This window comes from Salvia splendens, chromosome 19 (genome assembly GCF_004379255.2).
Source record: "Salvia splendens isolate huo1 chromosome 19, SspV2, whole genome shotgun sequence".
NCBI lineage: Eukaryota > Viridiplantae > Streptophyta > Magnoliopsida > Lamiales > Lamiaceae > Salvia > Salvia splendens.
Window position 1 is genome coordinate 22,031,859 of NC_056050.1, and position 19,430 is coordinate 22,051,288.

Consider the following 19,430-nt stretch of genomic DNA (forward strand, 5'->3'; position numbering starts at 1 on the left):
GAAAAAAAATTCGAATTTAAAACTTCAAAAAAAAAAAATTTGGTTGCGGCCCGGCCCGTCACCGTGCAACGCTGGGCTGGGACGCGGGACTTGCGGCCCGTCTCCGTGCAACCCCGTCCCGGGCCGGGACTCGGGACGCTCCCCAGGCCGGTCACACGTCACCGGGACGGGCCTGAGCCGTGCCGCCCTTCCGTGTAATGCATGGGACGGGCCGGGACTCGCAATTTGCGGCCCGACCCCAAGGGTTACAGATGCTCTGATGTGATAAAATACTACTACATCAAACACAAGCAATATTTCAAACTAAACATCTTATGTGACTCAAATTAGAAATATCTAATCTTTCTTCGAATCACTAGAGTGGAGGTCAAAATTCAAAACCCTTAATAGAAAGAAAGAGACACTACAATGAAAGAAAACTTACATCCCTATATATAGATTATTAAAAAATGCTATGAAACTTTGCTTTCAAATAGTGAAAAAATCAACCCGTGCAATTAAACTAAGGTTCACCAAATTAAATCCTACTCATTTAGCATGTTATGTCAACATTCTATTAATTACACCTCAACTGTCAAGCGATCCAAAGAGATTTTATTATTTTGAAAACAACAACTATAGTCTATAGTAGATCATTATGTCCTACATAAATTTATCATTTATGATATATACTGCTTACTCGTAGAGAATGACGTATATACATATAGGAATGTGATCAAATGCAAACTCTAAATATTGTACAAACTTCAAATTATGATCTTGACCGTTAGAAAATATCAACAGATGACAAAATAATGACAATAGATAATATCAACAGTTGATGTTGTGTTGACATTATGTTGATATTGTATTGACATTGTGCTGACATCAAAATCTTGAAATTTTACACTGTGTTGACAGTGTGTTGACGTTGTGTTAACACTCTGTTGAAAAGTTTAGTGTTTGTACAATGTATGAGTTTGCATTTTATCACTACCCTCATGTATATATCCATCCACTTAATTAACCCACATATATGTGATTAATTTGTGCTAATTAATGTCTAAGGTCCTATTTTGTAATAGTGGAAGCGCCTAATCGCTACTAGCTCTTGCTTTTGTAAGTTTATTTGGTCGTAATTTTGAAGCTATTTATTTCTTGCCAACTTATTATGGCTAGTACATCATACAAGAAGCTAAAGGTCTCATTCTGTTTATTTGCCAAGAAGAAAAGGTTAGGACAAACACCATATGTCCGCACGTACTCTCGGTGCGGGCGTCCGCACGATTCTATGCTATGTATGTCTTCTTTTTGGAACATAAAGATATAATCGGTCCAGAAAATAAATAAAAAACAAAACAAAACGAATCATCATGTTGAAATACTTATCATGGCATTGTCATAGTTAATACTATATGGTTGACAATAGTTTCTATTTTGAACAAGTTTATTAGTCATTTAAAAGCACATTCTTACCCCGCCACCCGCTGAAAGACTTTCGGCCTTAATTCGCAAGCCCGGTCGAGCATGATTAGTCGGATTCCGCCAAAAGGCGGGTTTGGTACACCTGTGGTTAAACCAAAAAAAATAAAAGCACATTCTTCAATGCAATAAAATTTAATAAATATCACAAAATTAAGAACAAAAATTCTAATATGGGAAGGATGAATTTCTGTATGTTAGGAAGTCTTATTTATGAGTTGTTTAGTACACATTCTAGAGGCTGAAAACATTTAACAAAGTCGGATAATCTACAAAATAGGCATTCATTTTTGAAAAAAAATAATTAAAAATCTAGAAGGAAATCATTAATTACAGTTTCATTTAAAAGTAGCATTTTCAAACTATAAGGCTATATAAAAAATTCATAACTCTAAATTTCCAAAACAAAGTAGCCCCAGTTTCCAGCATGCAGATGTGTAACAATACAAGAAGACCATAATGTTTATGAAACAAAACAAGTAGAAACACATCTTCAACTCAATCGAGTAAACATCCTATCATCACCACCCAAAAAGAAAAAAAAAACTAGACTTGAGAATGGAGATTGGAAGCATGAGAGCGAACAACAGGCCGAGCTCGACCTTGAGCATGAGCTTGAGGGAAGACAGCAAGCGGATATGGAGGGAAACGGCCGATGGAGTGTTTAGGCGCTCAACACATGAAGAAGACGACGAAGAAGCCTTGAAATGGGCTGCCCTGGAGAAACTGCCAACTGTTGCTCGTCTCAGGAGAGGGATTCTTGTAGGATCAAAGGGCGCGCAGGACGTTGATGTTCATGATCTCGGACACGAGGACAAGAAGAAGCTGGTGGAGAGGTTGGTCAGGAACGTGGAAATTGATAATGAGATGTTCTTGAGAAGGCTCAGGAGCAGAATTGATAGGTAAAGAGATGAGTTTTGAATAATCTTGGTTGGTTCAGAGTCATGACGTATTTCATTCTACAGAGTGGGAATTGAATTACCAACAATTGAAGTGAGGTACGAGCATCTGAATATCGATGCAGAAGCATACGTAGCAAGCAGGGCTCTGCCTACTTTCATCAACTTCTACATCAACTCTTTCGAGGTAATATATGCCTTTCTTACAATCTTACCTTATTTCTGAATCTTCAAGTGTCTGAATTTGATCTGTGCTCCTCTTCATTCTTAGGGGATTCTGAGCTTTCTCCGTATAATTCCCAGCAGAAAGAAACCGTTTAGCATTTTGAAAGATGTCAGTGGGATCATCAAGCCCAGCAGATTGACCTTGCTTTTAGGCCCTCCGAGTTCTGGAAAGACGACCTACTTGCTGGCTTTGGCGGGAAGGCTTGATTCTGATCTAAAAGTAAATCAAACTTTTTCATGAATGCCAATTTAAAACAAACATGATTCTAATTGATATACATGACCAGGTTTCAGGAAGAGTGACTTACAATGGCCATGAAATGAATGAATTTGTGCCCCAAAAAACTGCAGCGTATATCAGCCAACATGATCTGCATTTAGGAGAATTGACGGTTAGAGAAACCTTAGCATTTTCGGCCAGATGCCAGGGAGTTGGCTCACGATATGGTTTGTAAAATCTCATATATAGTCAAGGTTCTGAAATCAAAATTTTCGTTATTTACTGTCGACTTACTGTCTTTGTGGCTCGGGCAGAGATGTTGGCAGAACTGGCAAGAAGAGAGAAAGTAGCAAACATTAAACCAGATCCTAGCATTGATATGTTCATGAAGGTAAACCAAATTTACAATACATGGAAATCAATCCATAACACTTGAATTTACTCTGCCAGTGTCAACGCAGAAACTTTCTAATGTTACTATTTGTGATAGCGTAGGCGGCTGCCACAGAAGGAGATGAAGCAAATGTTGTTACAGAATACGTTCTTAAAGTTTTGGGGCTTGATATATGCGCTGATACTTTAGTTGGAAATGACATGTTAAGGGGGATTTCCGGAGGGCAGAGAAAACGCGTCACAACAGGTAAACTAACCAAACAAAGTGATCCACTAACTAACACAAAGTAATACAGAAAGCTATGCAGGAGAAATGCTTGTTGGACCATCTAATGCACTTTTCATGGATGAGATATCAACTGGACTGGACAGTTCTACAACATATCAGATAATCAATATGCTTCGACAATATGTTCACATCATGGAGGGAACTGCTTGTATCTCACTCCTGCAGCCAGCGCCTGAGACATATGACCTGTTCGATGACATTGTGCTTTTGTCTGAGGGGCATGTTGTCTATCAAGGTCCTAGAGAATATGTGCTTGAATTCTTTGAATCCATGGGTTTCAAATGCCCTGATAGAAAAGGAGTGGCTGATTTCTTGCAAGAAGTAAGAAATGCAAAAATGTTATACACCACAAAAAACGTAGGAAAGATTGATAATAAATCTACTAATATTATGCAGGTAACCTCAAAAAAGGATCAGCAACAATATTGGGTAGATAAGGAAAAGCCATACCAGTTCGTTTCAGGTAGAGAATTCGCAGAGGCATTTCAATCATCTGTTGTTGGTCGGAGGCTTGGGGAAGAGCTTGCAGTTCCGTATGATAGGAGCAAGAACCATCCTGCTGCATTGACAACTAAAAAGTACACTCTCGGGAATAAGGAACTCCTGAAAGCCTGTGCTCAAAGAGAAATCTTGTGGACGAGAAGAAACTCATTTGTCTATCGCTACAAAATCTTCCAGGCAAGCATTTTCAAGCTAGACAGTAGTTTTACAATGGATTATATCAAATCAAATACTTCACTGAAATCGCCTTCCTGATAATTGTTTCTTCAGCTCCTCAGCATGGCAGTTATATCCATGGGAATGTTCTTCCGAACTAGAATGTCTAAAGACAACATCACTGACGGAGGCATATACACCGGGGTACAATTTTTCACTGTCATTATAGTCATGTTCAACGGAATGTCAGAGCTTGCGATGACAATTAGAAAGCTTCCAGTCTTCTACAAACAAAAGGATATGTTCCTCTTCCCCCCATGGATATATGGTCTTCCACCATGGTTACTGAGCATTCCAATGGCCCTTTTTGAAGTTGGTCTATGGACAGGTTTAACTTACTATGTATATGGACTTGATCCAAATGTAGGAAGGTAACCAACCATACACAAATAAATTACTTTTGTCATCTCCTTCAACTAAGATCAATGATCCAGAATTTATAATGCAGATTTGTGAAGCAGTACCTCTTGCTCTTTTTCGTAAACCAGCTAGCAGGAGGACTATTCAGATTTATCGCAGTAGCAGCAAGGAATATGATTGTAGCAAACACAATTGGCATGTTCTCTATGCTCATGCTTTTTGCACTAGGCGGATTTGTCCTGTCACGAAGTATGAATTATAGATGAATTGTTCATTCACATCCATCTCACGTGAAATAGTGGGTTGTTGTCTCATTACGTTTATTTTGATTGGAAACACAGACAGTGTAAAGAAATGGTGGTTATGGGGTTACTGGTCCTCACCATTGATGTATGCTCAAAATGCAATTCTTGTTAACGAATTCACAGCACACAGTTGGAGTAAGGTTAGCCAACACATCAATCATTGCATACTAGCATTTGGTAAGAAAACTACTCACAATGATATGATGATTTTGCAGAAGATTAATGGGACTAAATTAGGTGTCCTTGTGCTGGAGTCTAGAGGTTTCTTCCCAGAATCTTACTGGTATTGGATAGGATTGGGAGCTTGCATTGGATTCATGTTTTTATTCAACTTCGGCCACTTGATCTGTCTTACATATCTCGATGGTAAGTTCTTTCCACTGTGTTTTCCTGATATTACACTCCAGCAACTAAAATATGGCCATAAAAAATACTGCAGCATATGACAAGAAACAAGCTGTATTACCAGAAGAAGATGAAGTTAGGGCTCGGGCTCGGGCTCGGGCTCGGGCTCGGGCTCAGGTTGGTGGAACCTCATCCACAGAAATAGAAGCCAATGTGAACCAGAGTAGGGGAATGATCCTGCCATTTGAACCGCATTCCCTTACATTTAATAACATCAGCTACGCAGTTGACATGCCAGCAGTATGTTTGACTTCTAATGAAGATATCCATGTTTCCTTGAGAAAATAGTATGCTTATAGATCATTTTGCAGCAAATGAAAGCTTTAGGAGCAAATGAAGCTAAACTGGTACTCCTGAAGGAAGTAAGTGGGGCGTTCAGGCCAGGTGTTCTTACAGCTCTAATGGGCGTTAGTGGAGCTGGTAAAACTACCTTGATGGATGTATTAGCTGGGAGAAAAACAGGAGGATATATTGAAGGAGACATCAAAATCTCTGGTTATCCGAAGAAACAGGAAACGTTTGCCCGGATTTCTGGATATTGTGAGCAGAACGACATCCATTCTCCAAATGTCACTGTCCATGAGTCACTCACTTACTCAGCTTGGCTGCGCTTGCCTGCAGAAGTGGATGCAAAAACTAGAAAGGTCAACAGTTATACTTTTACGCATAGTTCTATAGATTATACTTAAACGATTCTTTTATGAGGCTTATGAGTAGATCAACTATCCAACAGATGTTCGTTGAAGAGGTGATGGAACTTATAGAACTTAACTCGCTGAGAGGAGCACTAGTTGGGTTGCATGGGGTTACTGGTCTCTCAACTGAGCAGAGAAAACGGCTGACAATCGCAGTTGAACTTGTAGCTAATCCTTCAATCATATTTATGGATGAGCCAACATCTGGGCTTGATGCAAGGGCTGCTGCAATTGTGATGAGAACAGTCAGAAACACGGTGAACACAGGAAGAACAGTGGTATGCACTATCCATCAGCCAAGCATCGACATATTTGAAGCATTTGATGAGGTATGCCCCATATGAAAAGCTAAACCTACAACTTCAATTTCTCTCATTCACTTTTACATATATATAACGGTGAGAAGACACTGTTTTGTTTACATGAACTCATCCCATGGTTTTGGCAGCTGTTTTTGCTGAAAAGGGGAGGTGAAGAGATATATGTCGGGCCACTGGGCCGCAACTCGAGCCATATGATCAACTACTTTGAAGCAATACAAGGAGTAGCAAAGATTAAAAATGGATACAATCCAGCTACCTGGATGCTGGAAGTCACTTCTTCTGCACAAGAGCTTCAATCGGGATCTAATTTTGCAGATCTTTACAAAAATTCAGACTTATACATGTACTAAAAAATATGAATATATTTGGGGCCTATTGTTGCTATGACAAGCTAATAATCTCTACTGTACCAATACTGTAGGAGGAATAAAGCCCTGATCAATGAATTGAGCGTCCCTCGCCCTGGCACAAAAGATCTATATTTCTCCTCGCAGTTTTCTCGATCCTTCCTCACTCAATGCAAGGCTTGCTTATGGAAACAACAATGGTCCTACTGGAGAAATACCCCATACACAGCAGTCAGATTTGCTTTCACAGCCTTCATAGCCCTTATGTTCGGCTCAATGTTCTGGGATCTCGGCTCAAAAACGTAATAACTTTTGATATTTTCAGAAAACTATGCCATTATTTTCATGCTCGTTATACCATATATGGGGTCATGAATTGCAGGGAGAATCAACAAGACCTCTTCAATGCCATGGGTGCAATGTACGCTAGCATCAGCTTCTTGGGGTTCCAGTACGGCTCGACAGTCCAGCCAGTAGTTTCCATTGAACGGACAGTCTTTTACAGAGAAAAGGCAGCAGGAATGTACTCAGATCTACCATACGCACTCTCGCAAGTGAGTATTCACAAACATGAGTTACCTCTGAAGTTTGGAGATACTTAAGAGCCCCTTTTTTCTGTTGCAGGTCCTCATTGAGATTCCATATGTCCTTGTTCAATCCACTGTATATGGCCTTACTATCTATGCAATGATTGGATTCGATTGGAGTGCTGAGAAATTCTTCTGGCTCTTGTATTTCCTTTTCATCACATTGCAATTCTATGTTCTATACGGCATGGTGGCTGTGGCAGTATCTCCTAATCAAACTGTAGCCAACATTAGCTCTTCTTTCTTCTATGGACTGTGGAATATCTTCTCGGGCTTCATCATCCCACGCCCTGTAAGTTACAGAAATGTTTTTCAGTTATTCTGAATGTTAACGGATAACTAACTGCTTCTGCAAATGACAGACTATGCCTGTGTATTTTCGATGGTACTACTGGTTATGCCCCCCGGCTTATAGCTTGTATGGTATGCTTGTTACTCAATTCGGGAAAAACCAGAATGTGATGGCTTCTGGGGAAACTGTTGAACAATTCTTGAGAAACTACTTCGACTTCAAATATAGTATGGTGGGATTCGTGGCATCCATGCTTCTCGTGTTCGTCATCACTTTCACTCTCATATTTGCATATGCCATCAAGATGCTCAACTTCCAGAAAAGATAAACAACAACTTTGTATCAGAGTCCTCAAATACTATGTTTGTTGCACTATTTGTTAGACCTTAAGTATTAGTATTAGTATTTCAACAAAACTTTTCTTGGTTAAAGCTGCATTTCCTTCTATATATCTTCAATTTCACTACTATCCACCCTAGTACAAATAAAAACATTGCAGACAAGACTTATTCAAACAAATCTACAAGCTTGATTCTTTATTTGTTGGTTCAGTTTTAAGACCAACATGATAACACATTTTTACAGCAATAATCTATTCAAAATCGAAACCTAACTTCCCAAATCACCTATTGCAGCTCAAACCTAGTTGGCACGAGTTATAATGCAATTAAAAAATGCAAGAAATCATCACCCCAAACATTATGCAATAAAACTGTTATTTACTCGCTAATAAAAAAAACAAACTTACTGTAATGGAGCCACAGATTCACTATTTGTCGTCGCCTGCTAAAAGAATTGAAAATTTACCCAATTGGGGAATTGCGGGCGGTAATTAGGGCATACAAACTACAATTTGAGAATTAGGGCAGACCAAACGGCGTCGTTCCATACCTTTGAAGTAGTACTAAATTCAAAGAGCCTAGTATTGGTGTGGGCTTTTAGTCAGACCTCAAGCCCAACATAATTTTCAGGAGCTCAAATAAGTTGATAAAAGTATAATAAGTGACGTCAATATAATCAAATGCAAACTCTAAATATTATACAAACTTAAAACTATGATTTGGACGGTTAAAAAATATCAACAAATGACAAAATAACAGCAACAGAAAATATCAACACAATGTCAACGATTGACATCGTGTTGACATTGTGTTAATATTGTGTTGACATCAAAATCTTGAAATTTTACAGTGTTGATATTGTGTTGACACTGCGTTGAAAAGTTTGAAGTTTGTACAATATATAGAGTTTGTATTTTATCACTACCCTCCCACAACAATCGGTAATTTCTATCATCTGAACTAATCTTGATTAGATTCATATCTCAAGAGTGAAATTGGAGAAATTACCGTAACGAAAAAAAAAGTCATTCGTTTATCTTATCAATCATGAAAGGTATGCAGTCAGTAATACTTTTGAAATCCATATCTTACCAAAATAGCAAAATGTGACTTATATACTGAGACACAGAATATCTACCATTAGAATTGCACTTAGCACTTGCATTTTCGAGGGAGCCAATTTTTTCGATCAATTTCGTTTATGCACATTTCATTTTACTTTGTCATTATTCACATGTCAAGACCACCACCGCCGGAACAAAACACATTTAACATGACATATGTAAAAACTAAGGTTGTTTTTAATAGTGGTCGGCAAAATTTAGGCAAAGTAGGTGTAGAATAAATGCAACTAAAGACGAATAAAATGGAATCTATATTTAGTGCTTTTTTAGTTGTGAATTGACTAATAAAAATCTCTTGTTACGTAAAAATTATCACTTGGATGTCTTTGATAAAAAAAAAAATCTCCACAAACGACGTCGTTTGCAAGGTTTTGATGGACTCAGTATCTTACATGAATTTGGGCTGGATTAGTAGAAGTTCTAAAAGAAAATTGGCTTTTAATTTGGTCGGCCCATATATACCGTACTCCTTCTAGAATGTGAAAAAGATTCCATAGATTTTCAAACCCAAAAGTCCAAACTTATTTCAAGAGAATGCTCAAATAAAAATCTTTCTATACACATTTGACAAGTTAGTTTCCATAGTGTGCTGTCTTAAACTTTACTCTAGAAAATCTTTCTATCTTTCACTATTCCATCAAATGTCTCCAACTTTCAGCATTTTCCATAAAATATCTATTTATATAAAATTTGTTGATGAAAATCTGATTCATCTCGTTGTATTTTGTGGTGATTTTTTTCTTTTCTAACACATTAAACAACGTTGTTTTAGCGGCAAATAAAAAAATAATATTGTTTTGTGTCCTTAATTTTTACCGTATTTCAAAAAAATCCTAAACTTTTGTTTCGTACTTAAATTAGTGTTCCTCGGTTTATTTTGTGATAAAGTGATATAGTTTAATATGTTGAGGTGAAATTTTTATATCACATGACATTTTGTAAAATATGTTGAAAGTTTGTGATATTTGATGAAAAATTTTGAAATATTTTTTTACATAAAATAAAATTAGGGATATAAAAAACTATTAACCTGTTTTTTTACTTTAGTTTTTTTTTTACTATAAATGAACTTCAATGCGTAGGAGGATACTAGGAATATAATTTTTTTTTACTATTATTACTTGAATGAAACGTTTATGCGTTGGGTTCTAGAAGAATTAAAGTCAAACACAACCAAATTCACAAAATGAAGAATTAAAGACAAAGCCAAAAGGAGAATTCACCCGCAAAAGACAGTTTGACGATAAAGTGCAAGTTAATTACTAAGATCCTTCTCTTCTATTTGATGAGTTAGGGATTCAAGTCATAAACAGATAAATAGATAATCAGTGTTAATTTTTTTTATATAGAAAAAAATAGGATATTTAATTTTAGGAAAGCCCGAGTTATTTTAGCTTATGTTATCCTATTTATAGTATAATAATCAAGTCTTAACAGATTATTATAATATACTCCATAAAATTGAGAGTTGGTTTTGGAAGCTTGTAGGAAATGGTGATGGCTGGGGTCCCTTACCTCATTTAATAATCCAATATAATCTAAAACATAATCTATGAAGATTTTATTAATAATTATATTTTAGGATATATAATAATGAACAATAGACCGTCAAAAAGATACTACTTCTTTGTAGGTTCTTTGTTTAACATTAGCATATCAACAGAGACCAGAAACTTCTTTCAAATATAAAAATTGAAGTGATTTGCACGCATATGTAGTCATAGCTCGACTCCAATAATTTCCACTAAATTTGCGTTTCCAAATTCCGTAATTTGCATAAAATGTTACGTCATAAGAGAAATTGTCTTAATTAGTTTATTTTGTTTTAGATTTTTTATTATGAATACGCATAACTATTTTTAAAATATTCAAATAACAACATACTTAGTACTAGTATTTTCACGTATATAGGGCAATTTAGTATTTTTCATATAGTCCATAGGATGCAAGCATTGAACCCAAACCATAACAGTCTAATGGATATAAATAATCTTATTTAAATAATTTTAACTTAAATATATTTTAATCGTTTTAACATAAAATCAACTTTGATGATTCCATTTTTTATCAGAGTATGAAATATAATTATTTGGAAACTATTTTCTTTAAAATAACTTCAAATTTTAAATGTTGTAGTATAAATTTCTTAATATAAACTATTTTTCACAAAATATATGTCATACTAGAGGTGCGTTAAAATGCTAATTTTTCTTAAAATGTTAAGTTGTTAACTCATCAACGTAGTGTATTAAAAATGTCAACACGATCACCTTAAAATATCAGCACATATTTGTGTTGACATTTTAATAAATTGTGTTGATATTTAAATATCAATGTCAATATAATGTATTAAAATATCAACTTAAGTTTATGTTTATATTTCAGTATCATCGTGTTGATATTTTTAATACACTGCGTTGATGAGTTAGCAATTTAAGAAAAGTTAGCAACGAATCGCACCCCTGTCATACTAAATGTAATTTCATTAGAATTCTAACTAAATCTTTATTAATCTTATTTACATGGGTTCATACATGGAGTATAATTTACATGGTCATTATAAATACGATTTCTGTTAAGAGTTATGATGGTATTTATTGATTTTTATGATGATAATATACAATTAATGTGAAGACATTGTATAATGGTGTAATGGCATTTTACAGCTGGTGTTACGATATTGTATAATTGGCGTGATAACCTTTATAATTAGTGTGACAACATTATAAACATATACAATTAAAGTATCATTAGAATCCTTATAAAATTACATTAGATTTGATATATATTTTTTAAATATTTTAAATAAAGAGATTTGCACAAAATGGAAATTATCTACGTACCCAAATTTGGTAACACACTGTTCACTAACCCAATTTTGGGGTAATGATTTATCAATTATCAATTATTTATTTCATTCTTTTATCGTCTCTTTCTTGAATCCCACGGCTAGGATGCGAATTATCAGAAGGGAGTTACGCACTTAATGACGATCGATTTATTAAATATTTAAATAACACTACTTCACACTTATATAATCAATTAATTGAACGATACTAAATTATTATCAGCACTACTGACACATGCAATATTAAGTTATTATAACTATAAAATGGCTCCACATAATTTATTTCCACAAGTGTAGATTTAGGCCTATTTTGGTTGACCAAGCGCCTCAGCAGCCAATCAGAAGCTGGCAACCTCAGGAGCAAACTATTGACCAAAATTTCAATTTTACTAGAAGGGATGGTCACAAGTTTCGTCAGTAATCAAAAAATAAAATTCAGACTTTTCAAATGAGAAACTCATGACTTTAAAGACCAAAAACCGCATTCAATTATGCATAGACCATACCTTATCTACCTCTATATATATAAATGATACAATCCCCCAACAATTAACAATCTAAACAATATCTTCATTCTTTCATTGCAACAAAAGTTCAAAAAAAAAATACTGAATTTGCTTCCCATTCATTTATTTATCAAAAAATCATCTCTAAATTCCAAGAAAAGGAAAAGAAAAAACAGAGGCTTGTTTTGAGAGGTTTTGTGGTGAGAAATGGATGCAGGGGAGCTGTTTAAAGCTAGTAATAGTTTGAGAGCAACGAGTTCGAGAGCAAGCGCGAGCTACAGAGCAAACAGCTCCAACATATGGAGGAACACCGGAATGGAGGTCTTCTCTCGCTCTTCGCGTGAGGAAGATGATGAAGAAGCATTGAGATGGGCGGCCCTCGAGAAACTTCCCACCTTCGATCGCCTCAGGAAAGGCCTCATCTTCGGATCAAAAGGCGCCAACGAGGTTGAGATCGAGAATCTTGGCTATGAAGACAAGAGGAAGTTGGTTGAGAGGTTGGTTGCCAATGTGGAGGATGATAATGAGAAGTTCTTGCTCAAGCACAGAAACAGAATTGATAGGTACTATAGTAGTATTTTTTTTTATCTTTATGCTTTGTATGTGTATGTGGAGGTGTGATCTAACTCTAATGGTTTTTGTATTGTTTCTAGGGTTGGGATTGATATACCAACAATTGAGGTGAGATATGAGAATCTCAACATTGATGCTCATGCATATAGTGCAAAGAGATCTCTTCCTACTTTTATCAACTTCAACGTCAACATAATAGAGGTAACAAGTTGTTTCTTCGCCGTATATAGTGACATCATCAGTATACACATGACACGTGATTAACTGTTTATTCATAATTTTTTTCTAGGGGTTTTTGAATTTCCTTCACATACTTCCTAGCCAAAAGAAGCCCTTCACCATTTTGAAAGATGTTAGTGGGGTCATCAAACCAAGTAGGATGACTCTACTTTTAGGCCCTCCAAGCTCTGGGAAAACAACCCTTTTGCTTGCTTTGGCTGGAAAGCTTGATCAATCACTACAAGTAAGACTAACTACATACATATTTAATTACAACAAATTTCATAAAATAAACACTATTTTAATCTATTATTCAATTTATTGCATTAGGTGTCCGGCAAGGTGACTTATAACGGACACGGGATGGACGAGTTCATCCCGCAGAAAACGGCAGCATACATAAGCCAACATGATCTGCATATTGGAGAAATGACCGTTAGAGAAACCTTAGCGTTTTCTGCCAGATGCCAAGGAGTTGGCTCACGCTACGGTTTGTACAATTACAAATATAGAATATTACAATTTCGATTATGATCATGTGTGAAATTTTATGACTTTGTAGTTATTGAATTATTGTTGTTTATTAATTTTACTAGAGATGCTGGCTGAATTATCAAGAAGAGAGAAAGCAGCCAACATTAAACCAGATCCTGATATTGATATCTACATGAAGGTATTTTTGTCTGATAATTATGTTTAGCCAAGTCAATTATTGTGTGCCATGTTCAATTGTTTCGCTTTTTCTGTACATTAATGTGATGGCAAAATATAATATAGTACACATAATATTTTACTATATAATTCTACTGGAATATAATAAGCAAGATTTCATATGTAAAAATAGATTTGACACAAATTGCATTTGTAGTAGTATTTAATTGTTAGACCATGATGTTGTTTCTTGTTCAAGAAAAAATAAAATAAAATACTCTCTCTATCCATCATTAATCATCTCAATTTGCCATTTTTATTAGTACGTAAATAATTGTTTCCTTTGCATTTTACTAATTTAGGTAATAAACCTTAAATTCTAATTATTTTTCAATATAAAACTAGTAGTAATATACTATAAAAGTAACTTTCCATGAGATTTCTTAAAATCCCAGACGAGCTGAGTATCATAATCATAAAAATGAATGCAGGCGACAGCAACAGAAGGAGACGCAGCAAATGTCATCACCGATTACGTACTCAAAGTCCTCGGACTCGACATCTGCGCCGACACACTGGTCGGCGATGAAATGGTCCGAGGAATCTCAGGGGGGCAGAAAAAGCGCGTCACGACCGGAGAAATGCTCGTGGGGCCCGCCCGGGCTCTCTTCATGGACGAGATCTCGACCGGCCTCGACAGCTCCACCACCTTCCAAATCGTGAACATGCTCCGACAGCAAGTCCACATCATGAAGGGCACCGCATTCATCTCCCTCCTCCAGCCGGCTCCTGAAACCTACGCCCTCTTCGACGACATCGTCCTCCTATCCGACGGCCAGGTCGTCTACCAAGGCCCCCGTGACGAAGTCCTCGGATTCTTCGAATCAATGGGCTTCAAATGCCCGGAGAGAAAAGGAGTCGCCGATTTCTTACAAGAGGTCACCTCCAAAAAAGACCAGCAACAATACTGGGCCCACCGCGACCAGCCTTACCGCTACATACCGGTTAAGGAGTTCGCGGCGGCGTTCAAGTCCTCTGTCAGCGGCCAGAGAGTCTCCCAGGAGCTTGCTGTCCCGTTCGACAGAAGCAAGAGCCACCCCGCCGCCTTGACTACGGAGAAGTACGGCTTGGGGAGTAAGGATATGTTGAAAGCATGCACTGATAGAGAGTATTTGTTGATGAAGAGGAACTCGTTTGTTTACTTCTTCAAGTTGTTCCAAATAACCATCATTTCACTTGTTACCTTGGCGGTTTTCTTCCGGACTGAGATGAGTAAAGATGATGTGGCAGACGGTGGCGTCTACACAGGCGCTCTCTTTTTCACCGTTATTATGGTTATGTTTAACGGGATGTCGGAGCTGGCGATGACGATTTACAAGCTCCCTGTTTTTTACAAGCAGAGGGATATGTTTTTCTTCCCGCCGTGGGCCTATGCTATTCCATCGTGGGTGTTGAAGATTCCGATCACCTTTGTTGAAGTCGGTATATGGGTTTTTCTGACCTACTACGTCATCGGATTTGATCCAAATGTGTCAAGGTATGTTTAACAATTGTTTCGGCTTACATCGGGAAATGATTCAATGAATGAGGTATTGATTGAGAAATTTATGATGTAGGTTTCTGAAGCAGTATTTGTTGTTGTTGGTTGTGCATCAAGCGGCATCCGCGCTGTTCAGATTCATTGGAGCTGCAGGGAGGAACATGATTGTTGCAAACACGTTTGGTTTGTTTGCGTTGCTTCTGCTCTTTGCATTAGGTGGATTTGTGTTGTCACGAGGTATGAATGAAGATCATGTTTTTACAGACGTTTTTCGTATTCTCGAGCATTACTTATATATATTTGGAAAATCTGCAGAGGATGTGAAGTCATGGTGGATATGGGGATACTATGCCTCACCCTTGATGTACTTCCAGAATGCTATTATGGTCAATGAGTTCACAGGACACAGTTGGAGCAGAGTAAGATATTATTGTTAATTACTATTACTATTACTATTATCTTTTGATGTATACTAAATGTTGATGGTTTATGTTATGATCATTCTTGTAGATGGTAAACGGTACAAAATTAGGAGTTATTCTCATGGAAAGCCGGGGATTCTACCCGCAAACGTATTGGTATTGGATCGGAGTAGGGGCTTCCGTTGGATTCATATGGCTATTCAACATTCTTTACCTTGTTTCACTCACTTATCTCAATGGTGAGTGTTAACATCATTAAATGTATTCATTTTTTTTAGTGTTGAATACATGAGTGTTAATATTGGTTTTTAAACAAATGGTGCAGCATTCGACAAGCCTCAAGCTGTCTTACCCGAAGCAGAAGATGAAGGTGTCGCTGTTGTTGCGACTGGAAACAGCAACAGAGGAATGGTGCTCCCATTTGAGCCACATTCCATCACATTTGATGACATTAGATACTCAGTTGACATGCCACCAGTAAGTTGAAGAGTTAGAAATTAATCAATATAGTGATGATGTACATTTGATAAAATGAAGTAACTTGTTTTGGTTTGTAGGAAATGAAAGCCCAAGGAGCCACTGAAGATAGATTGGAATTGTTGAAGGGTGTAAGTGGAGCTTTTAGGCCTGGTGTTCTCACAGCTTTGATGGGAGTTAGTGGAGCTGGTAAAACCACACTTATGGACGTGTTGGCTGGAAGGAAAACGGGTGGCTACATTGATGGGGAAATCACAATCTCCGGGTATCCAAAGAACCAAGCAACATTCGCTCGGATTTCTGGATACTGTGAGCAGAACGACATCCACTCTCCGAATGTCACTGTGTACGAGTCCCTTGTCTACTCAGCGTGGTTGCGTCTGCCCAAAGAAGTGGAGTCTGAGACTAGAAAGGTTCCTATTCATACATTAAACTTCTTTTAATTTATGATAAGATTTCAAGAATCAGATTGATGATAATCTGTTGTGCTCAATCACAGATGTTCATTGAGGAGGTGATGGAACTTGTAGAGCTCACCAGTTTGAGAGGGGCATTAGTAGGATTGCCAGGGGTCAACGGCCTCTCAACCGAGCAACGAAAGAGGCTAACAATTGCAGTTGAGCTTGTGGCGAACCCTTCGATCATATTCATGGATGAGCCGACTTCAGGGCTTGACGCAAGAGCTGCTGCAATTGTGATGAGAACTGTCAGGAACACTGTCAACACCGGAAGAACTGTGGTCTGCACGATCCATCAGCCTAGCATCGACATCTTTGAAGCATTCGATGAGGTACCCTACTTACCTATATATACTATACGCTCGCTCTACCAAATAACCAACAACACATATATAATAACTTCGGATGTCTTTGGCAGCTATTCCTGATGAAACGAGGAGGAGAAGAAATCTACGTGGGACCTCTAGGACGCCAATCAACCCATCTAATCAAATACTTCGAATCAGTTGAAGGAGTATCGAAGATCAAAGATGGCTACAACCCGGCTACATGGATGCTCGAAGCCACCACTTCAGCACAAGAGCTATTGCTAGGAGTAGACTTTGTTGATCACTACAAGAAATCAGACTTATACCAGTAAGTCACTCAACAAATGTTGTACTATATCATACACTAGCTTTCTTCATATACGCTTATAAACTCGAGTTTTTGCAGGAGGAACAAAGCATTGATCAAGGAACTAAACGTCCCACGCCCTGGCACGAAAGATTTATACTTCCCCACACAATACTCCCAATCATTCCTCACACAATGCATTGCTTGCCTGTGGAAACAACACTGGTCTTATTGGAGGAATCCTCCTTACACGGCCGTGAGATTCCTGTTCACGACCTTCATTGCCCTCATCTTCGGGACCATGTTCTGGGACCTCGGCTCTAAATGGTAACTAAAACTCAAACTCAAAACTCAGTCACACATGTACCTACTCAAATACTAAATTTAGAAACATGCGAATAACAGGAAGACGCAACAAGATCTGTTGAACGCAATGGGCTCAATGTATGCTTCCATCAACTTCTTGGGATTCCAATATGGTTCAACGGTCCAGCCCGTGGTGGCTATTGAGAGAACCGTGTTTTACAGAGAAAGAGCGGCCGGAATGTACTCGGCCTTACCCTATGCATTCTCACAAGTAAGCAAGCAACAATCAAATTCTCCATAAAGTTTCTACTAAATCTCATCAAGTTCATTATCAAACAAACTAATTTTTGGTGCAGTTTCTGATTGAGATCCCTTACGTCTTCGTCCAATCCGTCGTCTACGGCCTCATCGTCTACTCAATGATGGGATTCGACTGGACCGCCGAAAAATTCTTCTGGTTCTTGTTCTTCTTCTTCTTCTCGCTGCTCTACTTCGTCCTCTACGGGATGATGACCGTCGCCGTCACCCCCAACCACAACGTCGCCGCCATCATCTCCTCCTTCTTCTACGGAATCTGGAATCTCTTCTCAGGATTCGTCATCCCTCGTCCGGTAAGATTTCTCCATTACAGGAGTAGTAAATTAATGATCAAAATATTGAGTAAAAATACATGGCTTTGTGTAACAGAGGATGCCAATATGGGTGAGATGGTACTACTGGGCAACGCCAATGGCGTACACATTGTACGGCATGATTGTGACACAGTTCGGGGAGATTGAGGATTTCATGTCCGACCAAGCAGACACGACCGTGAAACAGTTCTTGAAAGACTACTTCGGTTTCGAGAGGAGCCAGCTGGGATTGGTGGCAGGGGTGCTTCTCGGATTCGTGGCTCTTTTCACTTTCATCTTCGCCTTCTCCATTCGGACCTTCAACTTCCAGAGAAGATGATCAAAACCATTTCTCATCCATTTATTTTCATTTTTGCCAATTTGTATTAGTGTGTACTATATCAGATGATGAAACCATTTCTGATCAAGGCCGTAGCCATTTTATTTTTATTTTTATTAAATAGTTTTGTATACCATAGTTTTGCTTTATCGAATCAATATATACTCCTATAATTTTTGTTCACTTCTTTATGCAGTATGCACTGTCCATAACTTGATGTGTGCGTTCTACACATTTTTGGTTTAGTAAATTTAATTTTATTTATTCATTTTTTATTAACATTTTAAAACTAACACTATCTATCGTAAAATGCATCTTCTTGATAGTATTTTAATTAATAATTTCTGGAGTAAAACAAATTAAGTAGATCTGAACTTAACCCAATAACTAATTTCATACAAGGCCTATAAGACATGTTTATTTGTCACAATTTTTCCATAAAAAATAGTCTGATTTCTCATTTTCTCACTTTCAATTTGTTTGTTTGTTTATTTTTTGTCTTACAAGTAAAAAGAATTATGAAAAACAAGAAAAATAGCATTACTATAACTTTTTAAAGATTCGTGTTTCATACTTTTTCTTAGATATTTTTTCTTAGTTTTAGAATTCTTAAATAGATAGTATATAATATTGGTCCCTTCGCCCACTATTAGGATTTCTATACTTACATTTTATTATAAAATAAAATCTAGTGCAATCTTACATTTTATTATAAAATCTAGTGCAATAGTTTATAAAAAGGGATCACATATTACACTCTCTTTTTCCTCTTCACTATCTTTTATTTTTCTTAAAAGGGACTCCTAATGCCAGAAGAAGGGAATAGTTAATAGCTTTTATTATTATTATAGTAGTTATTATTGTTATAAGTAATAATCAAT

General features: G+C 37.2%; 2 protein-coding genes and 1 long non-coding RNA gene across 5 annotated transcripts; 2 read left to right on the forward strand and 1 right to left on the reverse strand.

Annotated features, from left to right (window-relative positions):
* Positions 1-1,367: 1,367 nt before the first annotated feature.
* LOC121778263 lies at positions 1,368-3,262 on the reverse strand. Of its 3 annotated transcripts, none has more exons than XR_006045644.1 (4): positions 3,100-3,262; positions 2,894-2,956; positions 2,576-2,799; positions 1,368-1,546 (listed from the first exon to the last, which is right to left on the reverse strand). It is a non-coding gene; the product is annotated as an uncharacterized LOC121778263 (long non-coding RNA). The 3 variants fall into 3 exon arrangements; XR_006045645.1 differs by lacking the exon at positions 1,368-1,546 and adding an exon at positions 2,154-2,286; XR_006045643.1 differs by lacking the exon at positions 1,368-1,546 and adding an exon at positions 2,281-2,420.
* LOC121778262 (pleiotropic drug resistance protein 1-like) lies at positions 1,823-7,987 on the forward strand. The gene is made up of 20 exons (XM_042175582.1): positions 1,823-2,363; positions 2,427-2,547; positions 2,632-2,805; positions 2,873-3,032; positions 3,120-3,196; positions 3,301-3,445; positions 3,507-3,808; positions 3,884-4,165; positions 4,259-4,575; positions 4,653-4,813; positions 4,906-5,009; positions 5,085-5,235; positions 5,309-5,514; positions 5,586-5,918; positions 6,008-6,298; positions 6,418-6,635; positions 6,714-6,941; positions 7,022-7,193; positions 7,264-7,518; positions 7,589-7,987. The coding sequence occupies exons 1-20, from the start codon at positions 2,020-2,022 to the stop codon at positions 7,844-7,846; spliced, it is 4,299 nt and encodes a 1,432-aa protein (XP_042031516.1). The 5' UTR covers positions 1,823-2,019; the 3' UTR covers positions 7,847-7,987.
* Positions 7,988-12,405: 4,418 nt separating this feature from the next.
* On the forward strand, positions 12,406-18,732 carry LOC121779687 (pleiotropic drug resistance protein 1-like). The gene is made up of 17 exons (XM_042177061.1): positions 12,406-12,900; positions 12,991-13,111; positions 13,200-13,373; positions 13,460-13,619; positions 13,726-13,802; positions 14,272-15,317; positions 15,397-15,557; positions 15,636-15,739; positions 15,831-15,981; positions 16,068-16,219; positions 16,300-16,632; positions 16,719-17,009; positions 17,096-17,313; positions 17,392-17,619; positions 17,698-17,869; positions 17,955-18,209; positions 18,286-18,732. Exons 1-17 carry the CDS (start codon positions 12,545-12,547, stop codon positions 18,547-18,549), a joined length of 4,263 nt encoding a protein of 1,420 aa, XP_042032995.1. The 5' UTR covers positions 12,406-12,544; the 3' UTR covers positions 18,550-18,732.
* The last annotated feature ends 698 nt before the right edge of the window (positions 18,733-19,430 follow it).